Source organism: Durio zibethinus, chromosome 15, assembly GCF_047325235.1.
Source record: "Durio zibethinus cultivar Kanyao isolate XHJ-2024 chromosome 15, ASM4732523v1, whole genome shotgun sequence".
NCBI classification, from domain to species: Eukaryota; Viridiplantae; Streptophyta; class Magnoliopsida; order Malvales; family Malvaceae; genus Durio; species Durio zibethinus.
The window spans coordinates 21,045,217-21,067,565 of record NC_143176.1 but is presented as its reverse complement, the minus strand read 5'-3'; the positions used below and the strand labels follow the sequence as shown (position 1 = coordinate 21,067,565).

The 22,349-nt window shown below is 35.0% G+C and overlaps 2 protein-coding genes across 8 annotated transcripts; one reads left to right on the top strand and one right to left on the bottom strand.

Annotated features, from left to right (window-relative positions):
- The first annotated feature begins 92 nt into the window (after positions 1-92).
- On the top strand, positions 93-10,735 carry LOC111301306 (AP-2 complex subunit alpha-1-like). Of its 3 annotated transcripts, none has more exons than XM_022896891.2 (27): positions 93-484; positions 1,531-1,662; positions 2,325-2,450; positions 2,973-3,035; positions 3,115-3,212; positions 3,306-3,513; positions 3,806-3,877; positions 3,959-4,051; positions 4,517-4,618; positions 4,763-4,860; positions 5,313-5,394; positions 5,516-5,604; positions 5,759-5,864; positions 5,969-6,034; positions 6,548-6,654; positions 6,747-6,851; positions 6,970-7,090; positions 7,211-7,402; positions 7,983-8,186; positions 8,290-8,370; positions 8,540-8,704; positions 8,831-8,917; positions 9,012-9,137; positions 9,493-9,573; positions 9,649-9,720; positions 9,956-10,035; positions 10,109-10,735. In XM_022896891.2, the coding sequence occupies exons 1-27, from the start codon at positions 353-355 to the stop codon at positions 10,254-10,256; spliced, it is 3,036 nt and encodes a 1,011-aa protein (XP_022752626.2). In that variant the 5' UTR covers positions 93-352; the 3' UTR covers positions 10,257-10,735. The 3 variants fall into 3 exon arrangements, with proteins under 3 accessions (XP_022752626.2, XP_022752624.2, XP_022752627.2); XM_022896889.2 differs by having other exon boundaries at positions 7,950-8,186; XM_022896892.2 differs by lacking the exon at positions 5,969-6,034 and having other exon boundaries at positions 7,950-8,186.
- A 559-nt stretch (positions 10,736-11,294) lies between these two features.
- On the bottom strand, positions 11,295-21,034 carry LOC111301305 (DDT domain-containing protein PTM-like). 5 transcript variants are annotated; one of them, XR_002691512.2, is made up of 11 exons: positions 20,848-21,027; positions 19,727-20,715; positions 18,527-19,231; positions 16,972-18,196; positions 15,918-16,206; positions 15,687-15,811; positions 15,111-15,577; positions 14,972-15,000; positions 13,384-13,887; positions 11,920-13,290; positions 11,295-11,485 (listed from the first exon to the last, which is right to left on the bottom strand). XR_002691512.2 is itself a non-coding variant. In XM_022896882.2 (10 exons), exons 2-10 carry the CDS (start codon positions 20,581-20,583, stop codon positions 13,275-13,277), a joined length of 4,191 nt encoding a protein of 1,396 aa, XP_022752617.2. In that variant the 5' UTR covers positions 20,584-20,715; positions 20,848-21,033; the 3' UTR covers positions 11,729-13,274. The 5 variants fall into 5 exon arrangements, 4 of the variants coding, with proteins under 4 accessions (XP_022752617.2, XP_022752615.2, XP_022752616.2 ...); XM_022896882.2 differs by lacking the exon at positions 11,295-11,485 and having other exon boundaries at positions 11,729-13,290; positions 13,410-13,887; positions 20,848-21,033; XM_022896880.2 differs by lacking the exon at positions 11,295-11,485 and having other exon boundaries at positions 11,729-13,290.
- Positions 21,035-22,349: the final 1,315 nt, after the last annotated feature.

Here is a 22,349-nt window from a genome sequence, read left to right as displayed (position 1 = left end):
AATAAATAAATTTCTAATCATTTAAAAAAACAAATTAAAAAATTAAATTAAATTCAGTAAAAGAAAAGTCGTCTCGTCTCCAGCTCTTCTCCACGGCTTTTTCCAAAATTTGTTCCTCAGTCCACCTTCTTTATCTCTTTCTCCTTACATCAAACCAAATTTATATTTTTTTTCTCCTTTTCTTTTAAATTTCCATCTTGAAATTTCCATCTTTTTTCCACACCCCATTTTCTTCTTTTTTGTGATGCCGGACCGATTTCTCCGTTGCCGTTGAAAGAAAATAGAGAAAGATCTGGAAAATTGAGAGGCAGATCCAAAAGGAAGAAAAGGTGTATCTGATCCGTAAACTGGGATGGCAATGCACGGGATGAGAGGACTTTCGGTTTTCATAAGCGACATCCGAAATTGCCAGAACAAAGAGCAAGAACGCTTACGCGTCGATAAAGAGCTCGGCAACGTCCGTACTCGCTTCAAAAATGAAAAGGTTAGGGTTTCAAAGCAATTTTTATTTTTTTAATTTAAATTCCGTCTTTACAAAATGATTGGACTTACTTTTAGGTGCTTCCAGTAGAATGATTTATATTAAAAAAGCGGTGAACTTGATTCTTTCTTCAATTAGATTTTGTTTGAGAGCAAAATGTGAACTTATTTGAGCTGTTTAGTCTAGTTAGGTTTTATCATTATGGTATTTATTTTCTTTTTTTTTAATCAAAGAAACTAGCTTTTATGCCTATAATAATAACTTTTTGATTAAAAATCTATGCATTTCTGAACGCCATCAGTGTATCAATTTTTTCTATGCCTGTAAACAATTAACAGCAACTTATATGGTTTCATAATAGTAGTGGCGGCTGTTTGAATGAGAAAATTTCTATCTTTATAAGCTTTTACTGCTATGTTTCTTCTGACTAAGCCTATGTGGTAATCCTTTTTGAAATATTATATATACAGTTTGCGGTAGGATTGGATCTCTTAGTGTTAAGAATTCTAACAAATTTGGCGAACCCTACCTTAAGTGAATCTATTTTGTGTTATTGGATAGTATTTTGCTTGAACCTTCCAAACGCATATATATTTTGGTCCTATAGTAGCTTTGCAGTCTGCACCATTGCAATACTCGAATCAAATAAGCCTGTTGCAATTATTAGAAGCATAAATTTGCTTCAGCTTCAAACCTTCTAGAATGTTAGATTGTACTCTCTTCTACGGGAATCGTATATTTATTTACTTAAGGGCTGTTGGGTGAATTTCAGCCAGGTCTCCAGCTCCAAGAAAGTAGCCTTGTTTTTATTTGAAGTTTCTTTTTGTTTTTGTTTTTCTGCTTTCATAGTTGACTTGTTAGGGATGAACTTAGCTCATTCTTTCATGTGAAATTTAAATCCTAGACCCAAAGTTTTCCAAACACTGCCTAGTCCCCCTAGAAACTTTTACATGGATCCTTCTAGTGTCTTGTTAGGTGACATGGTCTTTTTAGTGCCTTACCAAGGCGAGTGAGCAGTTTCTTATTGAAAGTTCATGTTCTTCTGACAGGGATTGACACCATATGAGAAGAAGAAATATGTTTGGAAAATGCTTTATATTTACATGTTGGGTTATGATGTTGATTTTGGTCATATGGAAGCTGTTTCCTTGATATCTGCACCAAAGTATCCTGAAAAGCAGGTACGATCCATTTCATTTTCCCTTTGATATGGCTAGTAGCACATTTACGAGACATTAAATGAAGGGAAAAACCTAGTGGACTTATGCTCTACAAATGACATCCTGTTCAAGAGCCTGAAAAAATAGGCAGTGAGAAAAGTTGTATAACCAAGGCTAAAGTTGTTTTAATCATTTCCCTCTTTACCCCTAAGAAATAAAGAGGGGAAAAGGGCCAACAAAACTTGAATGTGCAAAGACCTAACAAGACAGCATGTTGAGAGGTCTTAGCTATGTTTCACTACTTAGAATCTGCACTACCCTGAAAGCTTTATCCTTTATATTCATATCAGTTAATGTTAAATGTAACAAGTCTCTTACAACAATAAAGCTGGCAAGTGATTGATACTGTCTAAGCAGGATGTATAACCATCATAGCAAGCATCCCAATCTCTGAAAATATTTGAATGGGGCTGTATGATATCAAATAAAGGACTTATTATGGAAGCCTGGATAATATATGGATTGAGTATTCTTGCAGCTTTTTCACATAATTGAGCTTATTGGGTATATCATGGTCAATAAAAGACCTAATTGTCATGCTGCGAATGGTTGATATTGAATTCTGTTTGTTTCCTTTTTCTCTGTGGTTTATTTAACTTTTGTTCTCCTATAATTGGCTGCAGGTTGGATATATTGTGACATCATGTTTGCTCAATGAAAATCATGATTTTCTGAGAGTAGCAATCAATTCTGTACGCAATGATATCATTGGTCGAAATGAAACTTTCCAGTGCCTAGCATTAACCATGGTAAGGCTAAAAAAATTGATTGAGGTCCTAGATATAATCCATGTACATAGAATGGGAGAGAATTGTTTCTGATTTACAACATCGAATAGCTATCCTACAGACTTAATTGAGATGCATATGGAAAGTAGGATTTATGTGACATATGATTGAGAGTTTTCTTTTTTCTCTTTTCTCAAGAGAAGTTTTTCTTCATTTTTCTAAATATTATTTATCACTTTATAATTTATGTTGTAGCTCATCGTTCCTGGATCTGCAGTAGATGGTTTTATTACTATTATTTTGTTGTTAGTCTAATGCTTTGAGGGAACTCATTGTTCTATTGCATTATACCTTGGATGTTGCTTTATAGTTTGTTAAGTTTTTAGTTATTGATGTTCTAGTCGCTCTTTTGTTATCTTTTGTTGTGTTGATTTATGGACATCTAAGGTTTTTCATATTGTTATTCTTATCCTTTGCTTAGGGTATTCCATATTGTTATTGTTGTGACCTCACATGTACTCTTTTCTTGAATTGACTCTGTAGGTTGGGAATATTGGTGGGAGGGAATTTGCTGAGTCTTTGGCACCTGATGTTCAAAAGTTACTTGTAAGATCAACTCGAAACTTGTTAAGTTCAACTGGTTCTTTTAGAAAATAATTTAAACTGATAGAATCTATTGTTCCAGCTTTCTAGCAGCTGCAGACCACTTGTACGAAAAAAAGCTGCATTATGTTTGCTGCGGTTGTTTAGGAAAAATCCTGATGTTGTCAATGTTGATGGCTGGTATGCTAGAATGTTAAAAATTTTATCCCAACTGGCTGTTTTATGACGTTAGTTGTGCTTATTCTGAATTGCTTTTCTTGCCCTATGTTTTAGGGCGGATCGGATGGCTCAACTTTTAGATGAGCGTGATCTTGGTGTTTTGACATCTTCTATGAGCCTTCTTGTTGCTTTGGTATCAAATAATCATGAAGCATATTGGACTTGCCTTCCAAAGTGTGTTAAAATATTGGAGCGCCTTGCAAGGAACCAAGATGTTCCACAGGAATATACTTACTATGGCATCCCATCTCCCTGGCTTCAGGTATGTCCTTCTCTATTTCTCTATTATAACTCCTATGAATTTGATGGCTAGCTCGGAAAAAAAGTCATGTGCTTGATCTGATTAGTGTATATAAGTATGTTCTAGATAAATACTTCCTTTATTTCCCTCTTGGATATGCTTTGCGCTAGGCTACCATGTAATTGTGTCCAATTGTTTCCCTGTTTTCTATTCTTATCTCATTTTGGGGTGGATGACTTTGGTTATCTTTAATCATCATTGACTCATTTTTGGTAAAGTTCATAGTGATGTTTATTATTCTCTGTTATGACAGGTTAAGACAATGAGGGCTCTCCAGTATTTTCCTAGCATTGAAGATCCGAATACCAGAAGAACATTGTTTGAGGTTTAAACTTTCCCATACAATTCCTCTTTTGTCCTTTTTAAGATTATTTTGATATTGATGGAACTTGAATTCTGATTTCAGGTCTTACAACGGATATTAATGGGAACTGATGTTGTGAAAAATGTTAATAAGAATAATGCATCACATGCTGTCCTCTTTGAAGCCCTTGCCCTTGTGAGTTGCTTCTGAGTTCTGGTTTTAGCATGTGAAATTTATTATCAAAGACTTTTTTTTACATTACATGACTAGAAAGATTTAGTCTATCAAACTCAAAGTGACACTTGTATGAAAATCTTGCTGAAATTCACCAAAATATATATTTTTAGATGGGTTTCATGTCTTCTATTATCTGACAAGAAGCATTCTGCGCTTTTTAAGCATCCTCACATATCTGCACATCCAAATGAGGAAAGAAAAACATAGTGCTTCTATAGTAGCAACCTATCTTCTTTCTTGCCTCTTTATAACCTATTTCTAAGCTATGTAATTATCCCTCTCTCTTGGTTCCTTTGTGAGTGTAAACATCATATAAGGTATACAACAATATATATATATATATATATCACTGTTCTACTTTACTAAGCATGTTTGAAGAGTTCTTTCTTAAGTTATGTTGTACATCTGCTCTCCTCATTACAGGTCATGCATCTTGATGCTGAAAAGGAGATGATGTCTCAGTGTGTTGCCCTTCTTGGGAAATTCGTTGCTGTTCGCGAACCAAATATTAGATATCTTGGTTTGGTAAGTTATGGAAATATAATTACTTAGTTTTCTTTTAATGATCTTGTTTCCAAACAGTAGCAAATATGTTCACATGTGCCAAATCAGGGTGGTTACCTATTACCTAATGATTTACTTATAGTTTTTCTAAATGCTTGGTTGCAGGAAAATATGACTAGGATGCTAATGGTTACTGATGTGCAAGAGGTTATAAAAAGACATCAGGTGCAGATTATTGCATCATTGAAGGATCCTGATATCAGGTTGAGTCCTGATTTTGCAGTTTTTTAATTATTGATTGCACTTATATTGATATTGCTATGATTCTCTTTTGTGAATCATTAATATTCAGACTCAAATCTAGGTAACATCTATCAGTTGTTCCCATGTAAGACATGCCAAAGTGTGTAAGAATATCATTGTTTCTAGACATCCTTGCTTATGCAGTTGAAAAGTTGTGAAATCACCTTATATAATTGTCTGGTGATGAGTTCCTGATCTGACCAATTGACATGACAAGTTAGTTGCTTTAATGAAGTCTGAAACCTTCATCTATGCCTAAAGCCTTGACTATTGGCATATTTATATAAATGACTTCTACAACTGTAAATAGTAATGCATGCAACTTCTATTATCTAAATTCAATTATATGTGCTTCAAATTGTATGTTCATAAAATCCATTTTTGTTGACTAACTCCAGTATGGAATTTCCAGTATCCGTAGGCGTGCTCTAGATTTGCTTTATGGTATGTGTGATGTAACAAATGCAAAGGACATTGTTGAAGAACTATTGCAGGTACTAAAGTCTTGGAAAAACTACTACTTTGAATGATTTCCTGGATAATTTATTTTCCATATAACTATTCAAATGCTGAGGCACAAGATGAGAATGTCACTGACTGTCATCTGTTTACCAGTATCTGAGCTCAGCTGATTTCGCAATGCGTGAGGAATTGTCACTTAAGGCTGCCATTCTTGCCGAGAAGTTTGCTCCTGATCTGTCATGGTAAGCCTGCTGGATGAAAGTAGCATATTAACAGACATGCTTCTAAGTGAAAAATTTGTACCTTGGTGTTTTCTTTTCTATTGTGTACTGTGACTTTAACTAATGATTGGTTGTTATTCTTCATCAAAATAACTAGCTTGCCTAAACCTTGAAGGTATGTGGATGTGATCCTTCAGTTGATTGACAAGGCAGGAGATTTTATTAGTGATGACATATGGTTCCGTGTTGTGCAGTTTGTTATTAACAATGATGACCTACAGGTGATAAAAACGTCTAACACAAGTCGTTCTCCTATTTTGTAACAGAAAAGATATTCTTTTTCTTTTGGTGGTTTTTGGGCTAAAACTTTTATGTTTATGACCAGCCTTATGCAGCTGCAAAGGTGAAAGAGTATCTTCACAAGCCTGCTGTACATGAGACAATGGTCAAGGTTCATATAATTTGTAGTTCTTTTTGCTGGATGAGTTTGTGGGCGTGGATAGTAATGCATGGCGCATGTGAATAGCTTGAGTACTTAACACAAATTTTTTTTAAACGGGCAGTAAAATATTAGCTTCTCTGGGGTGGTTTGTCTATCATCAGCAGTAGGCAAAGCATATTGGATTGTTTTAGAGATCTTTACCCATCAGGACTGATGGCTATATTACAGCTTACATTTTTACAAGCCAAATTTGGGATTTTCAACTGCATTAGCATAGTGGCTTCATTGTCATCACTCATGGCCATTTTAGGGTCATCATTCTATTCCCAAATATCTCAGTGATTGGCATTTTTGATTGATTCTATGTACAATGGAATGGAATGTGCACCATACTGCATTAAGTATGGCTGCCTTTTGTCTTGTTTGTTATTAGCCAAATTTAATCAGATTTCATTACATGGATATTTATATTTTAGGGATAGATAGTATAAGTTTATTTTGGAATTTGTGTGTATCAAACAGGTCAGTGCTTATATTCTTGGAGAATACAGCCACCTTTTGGCTAGGCGGCCTGGGTGTAGTCCAAAAGAAATCTTTAGCATCCTGCATGAGAAGCTTCCTACAGTATCGTAAGAGCCTTTAGGCATTGATTCTCTATGTTTGATCAATATTTTCTTCTCTATTAGTTTAGTATCTCATTATAATGGATATCACGTTTCAGGACAACTACCATTCCTATTCTTCTATCAGCTTATGCTAAGATCTTAATGCACACTCAGCCACCAGATCAAGAACTGCAAAATCAGATTTGGGCAATATTCACCAAGTGAGATTTAGTTTTGCATATTTTTCTCATCTATAGTCTGTTTGAAATTTGGAAATATTTGTTTTTTTTGTCATCAATAGAATGTGATTTGCTTACATTTTTGTAATTGTTAACTCAGATATGAGAGTTGCATTGATGCGGAGATACAACAACGAGCTGTTGAATATTTTGCATTGAGTCGGAAAGGTGCTGCTCTAATGGATATATTGGCTGAAATGCCTAAATTTCCTGAGCGTCAGGTTTGTGTACTTTGCAATATTTGTTTAGAAGCTGCCTGCTCCAGCTTTGAGTTGGAGGCAATCCATGTATAATCTTGATTCAAGTGATGGTTAAGCCATGCTCTTGTTCTCAATTTACAGTCTTCATTGATCAAAAAGGCAGAAGATGCTGAGGTTGACACTGCAGAGCAAAGTGCTATCAAGTTGCGTGCTCAGCAGCAAACATCAAATGCTTTAGTTGTAACTGATCAACGCCCTGCTAATGGGGCACCACCACCAGTTCCTGTTGGCCAGCTTAGTCTTGTAAAGGTGCCCAGCATGATTACTACTGAGGTTAGTTCTTTTGGAATCGTAGTGGCTACTTGTTTTCTAGGTTTTTGATATACTAGTTGCTATTGTCACATACGTTGGACATGAATACTTATTTATTTATTTATTTTTAAATAATAATTATAAATTAATCGTATAGTTGCATATATTGTTTACTAATAACTGAAATTTACATATTACCATAAACTTGCATTATCATGTATGTATTGTTTACATTGAATTAGAATTCTGACTTATAAATTGGATAGATCTTATTAATCAAATAATTCATTTAATGAAAGTCTTTTAATGGTAGAATTTTTATTTTAAAAATTGGATAAATTTTATTAATATTTTTAATATAAAAAATTTAAAATGACAATTTAGAAATATAATGAACAAAAATGTTTGTTTTTGTCAGTTCAAAAATTTTCAATATCTGTGCTTGTATATTTTATATATATATATATATATATAGACACACACACACACACACACACACACACATATTTATGTGTACCTTTTGTTTTAAGTCTAATTTGCACTAATATACATTTGATTATCTTGGCAGGATCGTAATTTAACAGTCCAAGCTTCTTCTCAGGATAATGGTACTCTAAGCAAAGTCGATCCACAACCTCCTTCAGCAGATCTCCTTGGTGATCTTTTGGGTCCATTGGCTATTGAAGGCCCTCCTGGTGCTACTGTTCCATCTGAGCACAATGCAGTCTCTGGATTGGAAGGTGCTGCAGAGGCAGTGGATGGTTCAGCCATTGTGCCTGTAGAAGTGGAGACAAATACAGTTAAGGTACTGCTTTCCTAAAACAAATTAAAAAGTTTGGTCATTGTAAAATCATGCGATTGTAATTAGTTTTACATTTACTAGTTGATTTTACTACTTGCATCTGCAGCCAATAGGAAATATTGCTGAAAGATTTCATGCTTTATGCCTAAAAGATAGTGGCGTTTTATACGAGGATCCTTACATTCAGGTACAAACTTTTTACTTCTCATGTTCTGTAGTTTTTGTTATCTGCTAGTTTCTATTATTTCCTCAGGTTATACTCTAGGCTAATATTTTAGTTTTTCAAGTTGGTTTTATGACTCTTCTAGAAGCTTCCAAAAGGTTGATGGTGATTTTCTCACTAAACATTACTTCAGATTGGCATTAAAGCTGAGTGGCGCGCTCATCATGGACGTCTTGTTCTTTTCTTGGGAAACAAGAATACAGCTCCTCTCATTTCAGTTCAGGCTCTGATATTGCCTCCTGCTCATCTGAAGATGGAACTCTCATTAGTGCCTGAAACTATTCCTCCTCGAGCACAGGTGAAAAGGACTAATTGTGCTTGTATCTAGTTATTGTTTAATGTTTATTGATGAATTTTTGGTCATCTCATTCTTTCATTTTCTTTTGTAGTATCATATTTATTGTTTTTTTCATGGTTCATGTAGGTGCAATGTCCGCTTGAGGTGGTAAATCTTCGGCCAAGCCGGGATGTAGCTGTTCTTGACTACTCCTACAAGTTTGGAGCCAATATGGTACTTGCAGATACTTGATATATTATATACTGCTAAACCACCTGGAGCTGGTTAATTTTTACTATGCCAGGTATTATATTATTACCTTTTACAGGTTAACGTCAAGCTTCGTCTTCCTGCCACGTTGAATAAATTTCTTCAGCCTATACCGGTTTCTGCTGAGGAGTTTTTCCCCCAATGGAGATCACTTTCAGGACCACCGCTGAAGCTTCAAGAAGTTGTATGTGTACCTCCTGTTTTACATATCTATTTTTTTTTGGTAGGGGGAGATATGAACTGTTTCATCCTTTAGCCTTAAGTATACTTTGCTATAAGTGGGTTAGTAGTCCTCATCTTTATTTATTTTTTATTGGAGAGTGCAATACCAAGTTTCATATAGTTAGACACACCACACCTAGGTGTGCGTAATAGTGTAAACAGCCCTTATTTAATGAGGTGTGCGTAATAGCGTAAACAGCCCTTATTTAATGAGTCTTGTTCTGTGCCTTTTAGTTCATATCATCATTTACAGACCTCTTCATTTTCACTGCTGGACTCCCTGATTGATTTGTGGCTGCTGGCTCCAACTTGTGCAGGTTAGAGGTGTAAGACCGATGCCTCTTTCAGAAATGGCAAATCTACTCAACAGTTTCCGGCTAATGATTTCTCCAGGGCTTGTAAGTCCTTCCATTTGGTTAACCTCTTTTGCCATTTGTATAAGGCATTGTTCACCAATCAATTTTCTGTTTCAGGATCCAAACCCAAATAATCTAGTTGTATGCACAACCTTCTACTCAGAGAATACGCATGCTATCCTCTGCTTGGTAAGAAATATATTCTGGTCGAGCTATATGGCTGTTCTGTTGTAATGGTGAAGCTTGGTGGTAAATTTAAACGACATGATGACACTCGTGAAACCCTTATGCTACTTCCCCTTGTTTGATAGTTGTTTGATCTGTTTGGTTTGTGTTGCATATATATATTCTGTATATCTATGAGCTTGTAGTGCATTAGAATCTGGGGAAGCTCGCTGCTTACAATCCGGTTCTTAATATTCAGGTCAGAATCGAAACAGATCCAGCGGACAGAACCCAGTTGCGTATGACACTTGCTTCAGGCGATCCTACATTAACATTTGAGTATGTAGCTAAACTTCACACAAAGAAGTCAATTTAATTGGATTGCCAGAGTTTTCTTATATTTGATCTACAGGTTGAAGGAATTCATCAAGGAACAATTGGTTAGCATTCCTATGGTTCCTCGGGCACCAGCAGCAGCACCACCAGCGCCTCCTGCAGCTCAACTGACCCCACAAATACCGGCAAATGATCCTGCCGCTCTACTAGCTGGTTTGCTATGATGAAATGAAGATGACAAGATTTGTTCATTATACAGTTTATAAACCTTGATTTATACAGCTGGCCCACCCACTTTTGCCCCCTCAAATTAAGAGGTGTATATGGAAAATTGCTGATGCAAGGGCTGGCGGGATCACAGATGAGCTAAATATGTTGTCGGCTTAGTGAAGAAGGGTTGGTCGGGATTTTGGGATTCTTTCTGCTCAACAATATTGTGCCTTGTGGAGCCTTTTTTTTTTTTTTTGTCTTTTTTAAAAGTTCTTATGGGGAATGAGGGGGTTTTTTTTTTTCTTCATTTTTTTTCCATTTTCCTGTTTCTTCCCAGCTTTAGCAGATTGGTTTCTTTAGTACGATGTCTTAGCATGCAAGATATGGTATGAAGGTAGGATCGGTGATAACAATGTATTCGTTTGTCAATCCAATATATTTAATAAGATAAAAGTACAGTGGAGGAAAAGAGGACATGTCAAATTTGGTCACATATGTAGTTTTGATTTTTTTTTTTTATTCATTTTCAATTTTGGTGCTTCTACCCAGGTCAAATCCAAAAGGAAAGCCGACATTCGATATTACCAAGCATCAAAATCAGTGAGCATAAAGGAAGAAAATTTACCGTTCATTCATAATTTTTCTTATTAAAAACCTTTTATATGATTGAAAATGATTACCACCTGGCAAAAGCTTGTGCCATCAACAGTGAGATATCCGTGGGAAGAGCTCATCCTACTACTTTCTGCCTTCTTAATTGGTTAAAATAATAATAAAAATTCCCGAAGTTCATTACTTTATTTAAATTAAATTTATGTTTATTATATTTAAATAAATTTTAATTTTTACTTTACATTTAAATAAAATTTTAAACTTTAATTTATATTTAAATAAATATTTGACTTTTAATTTGTACTTAAATAAATTTTTGATATTTGAAATAAAAGTTTATCTGAATACGAATTAAAAATATATATTTATCTAAATATAATAAAAATATAAAAATTTATCTAAATAAATTAATAAAATTTAAGAGTTCTCATATTTTAACCTTCCCAATACGAAAAAAAAAAAAAAAAAAACCTGTCCGTTCGAAGTAACTAGATATTGAGTTAAATCATTCCATTGATCTCTAATCTTTCTCCCACTTCGTACCGTTGAACGGCCCAAATGTGACCCTCTTATTTGGTCTTTGCTGCAAGCTAAGATTATAGCATGGCCTGGGCCATGGAGAGCAAGAGGCCTAAAGGACGAAGAAGAAAAGCAATAGATGAAACTGGAACCATTGAGGCAGTGAACCATAGCCCTATGCGACTACATGAACAGTCCTAAAAACAAGAAACTAGAATGTAGATAGAGGGAAAAAAAGAAAACATTTTATTTACACTTTTTTTTATTAATTTTACTTATAATTTTTTTATTATAATTTTATAATTATTTAATTATAATAAAAAAATTATATAATAATTTAGTATGAGCTCGAATAAAATTTTTATAAACATCGTATAATTTTAAATTATAATTAATTAATTATAATACAATAATGTTAGGTGATATTGAATTATAATATCTTAAATCCTAGTTTATCATAAAAATTGGGACAATTCTGGGATTTTAACTTAATACAAAAATAGTGCCAATCAGATAGAAGATAAGCTCAAGAAAAAACTTGCTTACCTTTCAAGATCCAAGTAATATCTCTTAATCTTGTGGTGTCTTTGCCATAGAATCGATGTCCAAAGCAATTCATCCAAAATTACTTGCTCTTCACCAAACCATCTGAGCCAAACGATTGGAATGGTTATGGTCTTAGGTTTTTTCCTTTTGGTTCTAAAAGAGCACACTGATCCGATCAGAGGAAAGAGGTCTGAGGGAGTATCAACAAAAAAGCCACTGCAAAAAATGCAGTAGCTTCTTAGCGTCGAGAAACTCCAGCAACGGGGGGCATTGGGACTTGTTTTCCACCATCAATGCGGAACATCAATGACCAGTGTGGTAATAAAAACTTGTCACCAGTGGCTCACGTTGCCTCCCTCTAACAATTAAACGAACCGGTACAGAAGATAATCTCGAACCTTACAAAACATTGAGCCAACTAGCGCCATTCTCGGCACCGGCCACACCTCCAGCTGCCTTCTGATGATGAAGACTCATCCCAAGGAGAACAATGACTGTGCATCAAAAAGCCACAAATCTCACAATGAAGGTCAGGGGCAGGTTCATACTGTAGACACACATGACAATGCAGTGCATTAACATCAGAATTCATGGGTTCGGCTTGATTATTAAAAGTATCAATTCCACATTGTTTAGGGAATCCATCCTGTGAAATTGAACAAGATGCATTTTCCCAGTTTCCTGACCCATCACCCGTTGCATCATTTCCATTAACTTGATCACCATTATCAGATGCTAGCAGCTCACTAAAAGAGAAATAAGTCTGTGGTTCAAACTCCATATCCTTATTGTTAAGACTTTCATAATCCAGCAGCTTGCCTTCAAGGATATCACCATAAGCATTCCATTCTGCAAAAACGATAGATGAGTCCTCCTTTGGCTCCACAGAATCATTAGGTTCAGGACATGTCAATATTTCAACTTGACCAAGATCAGACCCAGCAAGACCATCCACCTCTCCTTCCCGCTTCACATACCTTCTGACTGGTAATTTCTGTAGCCCAGGGCCAGAAGCAGTATTCAACTCAACATCCACTTCTGAATTGTTATCTGTTATTTGCTCAACTTTTGTAAGGGTGAAAAGAAGAGGATCATTAGCCAGTACAAGCTCATCCTCTGTAGAAATTATAGGAGTGATGGGATTACACTCTTTGAAGTCAGAAATAGTTCCAAAATCAGAGTCCAATACTATGCTTCCTTGTCCCTGTTTCTGTGGCTTTCCAAATTGTTTCTTGCGTTTTTGCTCTCTAAGTTCAGGGTCCATGAAAGGACAATCAGGTCCTCTTATCCTTCGACACTTGCAACATTTGAATCCAACCACATTAGAAATCCTAGACTCCTCAAGTTCAACAGCTTCAGCATGATACCACTCTGCAAAAAAATAAAAAAAGCAGACATTCATCATAAACAAAAAATAAAAGAATATTTAAAAAAAAAAAATGAAACTAATGGTCTACATCGTACTTCTGCAAGTTTCACAGTGAATATACATTAGATCAGAATTATAGGGTTGTTCACACAGCTCACAAATAGGCTTCAAAGAGTGGTAATGTGAACCACCGCTTGTGAGAATGTTTGCACGCCTGAAGTCAATTCCAGTTTCATCACTGTTCTTTTTCCTCCATATGACCCCCCAATTACACTTCCTTTGCTTCGTCGCAAAGCCAGAAAGAGAAGCAGGTTTCTTTGTATCAGAACTTCTTTCCTGAATTCTGACAGAATTTTCCTTACTTCTGACATAGGCCAGTGATTTCATGGGTTGAATAGAACTTTTAACTTGCATGCCTTTGGAGACTGCTGGTGCACTGTGACAGTCTCGTCCTTGCAAGTGCAACAAAGTGGTAGGAGACTTGGTACTGATTTCATTTTGAGCAAGAGCTTTGGCACGGTAACACTGCTTGCAAATGATGAAGCACTTAACTTTCCCATTCATATGCGAGCTTAAAGTACAGTCCTGATGACAATAACCTGATCACAAATGACAAAACAAAGTTATTCAGACAGACATTCAAACATAAATCTAACTCAGCAATGATAAACATGCCCCCACAAAGAAAATGGCAAACTGCATCCATTCCTGGTGGGTTGCTGATTTTTGTTGCAAAAATGTTGATATACGACTCAGATGCCTTTATCTCTCCCATTTTCATTTTTTGAAATAAATTGGTTTGGATGGCCATCCAGTTGACCCAATAAGAGTCAGATTTAGGTTTATCACTTTAGATCCAGTCCAACCAAACAATTAATGAAATGATAATTAATTATGAACCATCAAAAGCAGCTTTCTGTCAGGTTTCAATTATCACCAATTAATATCTTTTCCCCTCAATCCAAATTTTGCAAGAAAGGAACAATTTCACTTTGTCAGAACCATAGGGTCAAATCACCAAATCGCTCAAATCGATCCATTGCTAGTAAAGTTACAAGAAAGTTTTAAGAAAGTTCAAATTTCAGGTTTTTATTTTTTAACTCCACTCAGATATTGCTTTTAAGATTCATTTATCATTCAGTTATTGTAAGATTTTTATGTTTAAAGCCTATCCATATTATTTAACAGGATGATCACTTATACACTCCAATATTAGAGGAAATTCTCCTTATAATATTATTTATCCGCCGAGATTATTTCACTTCGTGGAAAAATGTAAATCTAAACCAAAACTGCTGGCAGCACATCTCTCGAATATGCAAAGTACAAAATTCCTATCATGCACATGGAAAATGAAGATAGAATGCAAATATCAAAAGTCAATTATGTACTAGCAAACAATTGAAGACCTATAAATAATGAGACCCTACCTAACTTGACCTTTCTCCTAGATTACCTATAACAGAATGGATCGTCTTTTTTAGTTATAAGTTAACTGCACTAATATTAAACAGTACAACTGGATAATCAATAGGCAGACAGGCCAGCAAGCTACATGAAGCTGTGAACTTAATTCTCATATATAGATGCTGAAAATTATTAGAAGAGATGATTTTTGGAAACCCCTGACATAAAATTGGGAAATATTCTCTCAGTAGAAGTTCTACAGAGTGGTTAGCATACCTTGGCATGTGCCACACTTGACCGCATTCCTGACGATTGCATAACAGAAATTATAAATAAGCTTAGAGCAAGAACGTGGAGGAAATGGGAATTTCAATATCAACAAAAATAATATATGACAACAATATAAGATAATTACCTCAGTAAAACATCCATTTGACATGAAGCACAAGAGCACTTCTCCAACTTATCTCTCTTACACGTCAGATAAGTAAATATATTCCTACGGGAAGCTTTCAACTGCCTTCTTTGTAAGTCAGATAACTCACTGAAAGGCTTCTTAACTGATGGCAAAACCACAGTACTCATTCTTTCTTCATATTCTTTGATCAAATATAAAGGTATGTGTGCTACAAGAAACCAATATTTCTCTTTTTTGTCTTCAGTTTGCTCAATGTCAATTATATTCTTCATGACACGTGAAGGAAGATGCTTTTGATTTCTGAAAGCAACTCCATATTGGATCTTGCTTTCCACAATTTTCTTATCATAGATAATTGCATTTCTAAAAATAGATGCTTCTGTCTCTGTACCTTTTCCGTCTGGGATGTTATGCTCAGGACGAACAAGATCATTCCATCTCACATGAAGGTCTAGGTATCTAACCTGAACCAAAGTCCAATCAATACTGTTAAACTTCCAGACAATCCAGTATGCCGTTGGATACAGTTTTGCAAGGAATGGTTCATTCAAAAATAGTAATTGAAAAACAAACCTGAAGTGCAAGCTGCGCCGTATTCTTACTCCTTTCAACTGCATTTCTCCAAATTAATTGTCTGCTTCTTTTAGGAATCTCAGATTCGTCAACATAATTAATACCAGAAATCTTTCTCACACCACCTAATAAATTACAAAGCAATAACTCTATTACTCTCTTTACTTTCATCAATTTTACGATTACAAAATAGCAAACTAAACTTTCTGTATTTTATAGACACAAAGATACCTTGTCGTGCAGCTTTTCTGACCATTGAACGAGGCAAAATTGCTTTCTGGAATACATTAGTTGATAACTTCCCTCCACGCCACCAATCAAAACTTTTATCATTGCTGTCATTGGCTGTAACTTCAGATACAACAGACTGTTTCCTTCGACATCTTCCACCTGGTCCACGTTTCTGTGGCAATCCCACAGTGGATGAAGTGCTTTGAATCACAGAAGGTTCTACTAACCAATCATCCATTAGCTTGATCCAGTCCGCAGAAAGAGAAATAATGGAAATGTTCTCCTCAAGCTGAAAATAGAAACCAAAAACCACATCAACCAAAATATAGAGAATATATGCCTGATGATGAATCCATACAGTGTATCTTACTATCTACTACATCAGGAACCGGAGTAATGAATCATACAGCAAATAAATTCTTATCAAATTTCATGCATTAGCTTACTACTACAAATAACATGTTACAAGGTCATGAGCTACAAGAAAGTCTAAATTACTAATTGGAAAATGGAAGCTAAAGGATGTTATATAAATGTTTTAAGTTTTAACAACAAAAGATGAATTGAGACAAAATGAGACAGCAAAAAATGAAGAGGGAGCAAAATAATTTAACATATCTCTGGACTTCTTAAACTCTTAGAAGTTGAAAAGTGAACAACAGTGAGGACATGCTAGGCTAGGCGTGAAACAAGCATGTTTTGCAAAGAAGAAATAAATGATAACATTCATAAAAATATCATAATCATGATAATCTATTAAGCCAAAGTTTAAGTTAGTAAGAAAACGATAGTTATGATCTAATAATCCACAAAGGAAAAGTAAATAAACTCACATGTTCCACATCAGTTAAGTTCTAAAATAATCCAAAATTTTAAAGCGTAACGTAAAGATAATTGGTAAAAAATAACAATTATAGGTGAAGGTGACAAGTTCTAAGTTGACAGTAAGCCAGGAAAATCTTGACCAGAGAAAGGGGAAAACTCAAGATAAAGTTATTTTAACAGATAAGTATGAACTATGAAGGAAATTAATGAATAAATTTGCAAAACTCACATCAAGCAAGAGGACTTTTATTGCATCACAGGTTGAAGCTTCTTCCACTTTTCTACGCCATTGTTTCCTATAATCTGGGCTTAAGAAGGAGCCAGCTACAAGACCACGTAAACTCTCCTCCATGTATAAAACATATGTTGCAATGCTAGGAAGACTACCCTCTCCACTCTTTAAAGGAGGAAAGCCAACAAGGATTTTATTGACACTTTTAGTGGCAGTGGAGACAGCAGAATTCAACATGCATCCTTTCTTGCTTGAAGCGGAGGCCCTGCAAGAATGACACCAACCACACCTTTCCCTCGGAACATCCAACAACTTCTTTTCAGCACTTGGCCAGAAAAATCGTGAGGCTGATGATGAGAAAGCTTTTACTTGAAGGAAGATGTTACTTGTAGATGTAAATTTTCTGGCACTGCTTGATTTGTTTGCCTCAGAAATGTGACTTTCCTCCGATGAAAGAACAGCCAGCTTAGCAGCTGCCGTTGCAGCTAAATGCCCATGAATATAGTGATTTACATAAGCATTTGGTTTAAAAGAAATCCCCATGTATGCATGGTCAATTGTAGGATTTCTTGCATCCCGTCCAAAACCCACATGATTGCCTGCTTTGCTCTGGCAAAACATAGTTGCCAGTCCACCATTACTGTCACTACTGTTTCCTGAGGCAAATGAAGTATGACCTATCAAACTTGATCTGTCAACTAAGCTTTGGTAGGTTACATCGGACACAGCTTGCTGGCTAACTGAAGCAGAAGACATGGCAAACTCAATATAAATCTGCTCAGATTGGTTCTCATTCGTTGGAGGATGATCCTTCGCTCCATTTTTCCCACCATTCCTCAGAGAGCCAGGAGGGTCAGTTTGGTTCATTGCATCCAGAGAGGTATCTGGATACGAAAGTCCTACATTGTCCACATTGCTTCCACTGAAACTACTAGCAGTCTCAGCATCAACTGAATCCAAAAATTTATGACTTCCCTTTCCAGAAGGCAGAGGTGATTCAGAAGAAAATTTTGCATCTTCCTTCACATTCGCTACGTTGCCACCGATTTCGAGTGGAGAGAAAATATTTTCTGAGATTTTCCAATAGTGTATAATTGCTTTGCATATATCAAAGTATAATGTTCTATGTTGAATGGATGAAGAAAGCACCTGGAGGATTTTTGGGATGTCATTCGGATTGTAGCATCTGAGATATGATTCAGTGCCAGGGGAAGCCATCAACCTGCAATTATCAAATTTGAAATTGCAAACACAAATTTAGAACACATTGGAATTTGGATAGCTAATCAGAAAAAAAGGAGGCATCATTGTCATGCATATCAGCAAATGAGCAACTTAAGTCAAAGGCTGGAGAAACACAAACAAGCAACTTGACATGATGAAACTCTGTTCAAATGAGACAGTTAAATAATAGAAGAAAACATAATCAGAGAACAATTTCAAATCAAAGACAAGACTGTGTTTAACAGTCAGATACCACCCAGAAGAAAGGTTGACTAGACAAACAGAAAATGTTACTAGTGTAGAATGAGAAATTGGTTTAAAAGCTTACACTAGCAAGTGATTACAAGTACCCAAGAAGACTTGCCCATATAAATCAACACCAAAAAGTTCTGCTCCTCTAAGTGATGTGTTTATTGTGATTGCTGGTCCCATTTTATTAATTGCACATTCCGGACAATACCAGGGCCCTTCAGGTATATACATTTTCATGACACCTATACACCTCGAATGATATGCAGATGGACACCCATCACAACAAAGCAATGTCCCATCCATGCCACAAAGACGACACTCATCATTATTTCCATCTACATCAGCATCAACACCAGCATTACCTTCAGTGCTTTTCAAACCTAAAGAAAATGTTCTAGATGATGACTTGACCTCATGGCTTTCCGCAATGATCTCCATTGCCTCCCTCTCCTTGCATGCTGAAGTTTTAGAATGTCTAGGATGAACCCTTCTAGGTCCTCTTTCAGAAAGATCAGTAGCAACTGCATCAGGATCTGTTCCCACTTCCATTGCCTCACGCATGTCAATTTCAGCTCTCATCTCTGCATATTCTAATACATCATCACATAGAAGTTGTAGAACCATCAACTTTCTGATCACAGGTAAGGAATAGTACTCTCTTTTAGAGACATCTTTGTAAAATCTTTTCCACTCGGGTCCTCTTGCATATCCCATTAACATAAAATACTGGACCAAATAGACAGGCCAAGTAAGTGCATCGAGCAAGCTCCAATCCAGGCACCTGCAGATAAAGAATGTGACAATTATTTTAAATTTTTATTGATGAATTAAAGCAAGCATCTTATTTCCTTTCTTTTCTTTTTTTTTTTTTTTTGGAGGGGGGGGGGGGGGGGAGGGGGGTGTCGGCGGGAGGTATCATGTTGTCTGAAAGTTGAATCCAAATATCTGTTTTGTTTTAAAGAGAGATCAAATCCACTCTTAGTTGCTTTCAAAATGGGAGGAAAAAGTGTTCCATTATAGGAGTTTGGCAGTATTAGCTACCCAAAAAGCACACAGACATGCCATGGAGGATTGGAACATGTTTTGATTTTCTTTCAACTTTTACAAGCTCAAGGTCCACCTCACATTTTTAGCAAGGAAATATAACAGTATAGTAGATTGTGGAGAAAAACATTTTGCAATAAAGTATCCCAATCACAAAATCATCAAATAATTAAAACAATGATATTAAAACCTATTTACCTAGTGGTGTGTGAAAATGCATATATATGTATACCTCAAGCATTTTGATGCAAGCTCCGAGCCTTCTGAAGACACTGTTTCAAGATGACAACTCAATGCTCGCATCAAAGCAACATGAACAGCATCCAATAATGGGTTTGGACCACAGCAATTTAATGACCCCACAAAATCATCTAATCCAAACGGGCTTAAAAACAAAATGATGCTAAACGACCTTAGAAAACCATAAACAGAAAACAGATGTGAAACGCATTCCTCTGGCAAACCAATTGTTCCTGAAGAAGGAGGCAACATCAGGGGTGGAATAAGAGGAACCTCAGGCTCCAAAGACAAATCACTATCACGTGCATGCTCACAGGAATCGCTTGAAGAATCTGCATCATCATCTTCAACTTGCTCCCCCTCATTGTCGACCATCATTCCACCACTCAACTCACTTAAAGCTGAAGGCTCCACTCTATCAACCTCTTTTTTCAAAATCTCCACTTTCTTCTTTTCCTCCAACTCACTCTCCTTTACAGTCCTGCTTAACACTAATTCATCTAATCTAACTTTTCTTCTACTCAAATCATCATCGAAATATGACTCTTCTAAAATCAACTTGCGAAGCTCCCCACTCTCCAGATCCTCAAAATTACCATACTCATAATCTACTCTGTACAATCCGGTATCGTATGAAACAATCTTCCCTAAAAAAACATTCTTCCCAAATTGTTTCAAGACGTATCTACCTACGAGGGCCATGGATCTGGTCTCCAATGGCCACTTTTTAGTTTTGGAATTATTGAATTTCGTATCAACGGCAGTATTTTCATTTTCTTCTTCTGGTCTCCTATGTTTCCTCGGCCTACCTCTAGGCCTTGGTACCTTAGGCTCCGTTGATCGATCCATCGAGCCCTGGATTTGATCACACTAGTTTCCAAACAGCCCCCTAAGGTTTCCAGAAAATCTATTTTCTGCCGGAATAATGAACCTGTTCGGCTTCGTTTTTGAGTTTAGAGTGATCTAGGGCTCGTGAAGATCCTTCACAAAAAAAGTTATAAATAAAGATTAAATAAATCGATGATTTTAAAAAAATTATATGAAAATTCAATTTTGGAGTAAGGAACCAGAGTAATTTTATGAAAACTATCAGGAAGAATATTAGAGACATACCTGGTTAGGGTTTCATAACCGCCATGGAAACTTTCTTCGGGATTTTGGAGATTTGAGAGAGAGCGCCCTAATAGGGAAGAAGCAACAACGGCCAATTTTATCGCTTGTGAGAAAATGGGACTGACTCGGGACTAGATTTGTGAGTTAACGATTTGAACACGTCCGAGTTGGGCCGTGAAACTTATGATTTTTTTAATGGGATTTTTCCTTTTGTAGGAATAGGGGCGATATTGTGAGGACATCCTCACGGTTATGATTTACGGATGATGACACGATGGAACTTTTTGTATTCAATTTTTCTTTACTGTATTTTATTTTTCAAATTTAAATTTAAATTCTATCAACAAATTAAAATTAAAAAAAAAAAGTAAAATGATACAACATTTTCATATCAATCCATATTAAATATTTACTTATTTATTTAATCTAATTAATTATATTATGAAATTTACTTTTTACTATATTTATTTTATTTTTCTTTATGAAGTGCCAAATGCAGATATGAACTCATTTTTATTTTTTACTTTTAATAGTTACTTTTAGGTTGTAAAGGGTAAAAATTAAAAGTTTTCATATACAAGTTTCATATGCTTCACACTTGTATATGTGTATGGTAAAAAATTAAAAAAAAAAAACCATTATTTTAAATGAAAAATATATATGGATTTGATTCAAGTGTACATTCCTTATATTTTGTTCAATGTCTCTTTTTAATTTAATTATTTTTTTCATTTTTTTATTTTTTGGCACATAATTTTGATGGATTAAAAAACATCAAATAAAGTATTTTTACTTATATATTTTGTTAAATCTTAAAATGTTACTATAAATTTTTATTATTTTACATGTAGATTTGACAACTCGCGTATTCATATTATGTAAAATATTAATAATTCATATATTCGTATTATATTTTACATAAAAATTATGTCACAATTCGTATTAATATAAAATATAAAATACTTTTTTTATTTTGTTAAACTTATATATGATTTTTATTAAAATTTTAAATCATATTATTTTCGTAAATTTTTTCATATTATTTTGATATTTATCATTTTATCGTATTTTAAATTATCAGATTTATTTATATGTTTAAAATATCTAATATTATTCAAAAAATAATAATGACTTACATTAAAATTTATTTGAGACATCAAAACATGTGGTATATTCTAAATTTAAAATGAGATAATTTTCTCATACTCAAATTTATCTTTAAAAAAATCTAAGCTAGCTCCATTTCTAATTAAAAAAACAAAATTCTTACTTCATCCAATACAAAAATTTGGTTTTTACTACAAAAATTGAAAAAAAAAAGAAAAAATTTAAATGTTTTTATTTATGTTTGTCAAAAAAAAAAAATGGTGTGAGACATGGCTTAAAATTTTTGATGATGTAATAAAAGATGTCAAAATGTACAATATCAAAAGTCAAACTAATTGCACGAAAAGCCAAATGCTCGTGTCCATACACAATCCATTCCAACTTCGCACAAAAAA

Bases quoted from the DNA above. Each gene is read 5' to 3' on its own strand.
- LOC111301306 (XM_022896889.2), top strand. From the start codon at position 353: ATGGCAATGCACGGGATGAGAGGACTTTCGGTTTTCATAAGCGACATC. The intron at 3,213-3,305 runs GTATGCTAGAAT...CCTATGTTTTAG, and splicing joins GTTGTCAATGTTGATGGCTG to GGCGGATCGGATGGCTCAAC. The intron at 4,619-4,762 runs GTAAGTTATGGA...GCTTGGTTGCAG, and splicing joins ATATTAGATATCTTGGTTTG to GAAAATATGACTAGGATGCT.
- LOC111301305 (XM_022896880.2), bottom strand. From the start codon at position 20,583: ATGGATCGATCAACGGAGCCTAAGGTACCAAGGCCTAGAGGTAGGCCG. The intron at 16,207-16,971 runs GTGAGTTTTGCA...TTCTATTTTCAG, and splicing joins TAAAAGTCCTCTTGCTTGAT to CTTGAGGAGAACATTTCCAT. The intron at 13,888-14,971 runs GTATGCTAACCA...ATTTGTGATCAG, and splicing joins CAAGTGTGGCACATGCCAAG to GTTATTGTCATCAGGACTGT.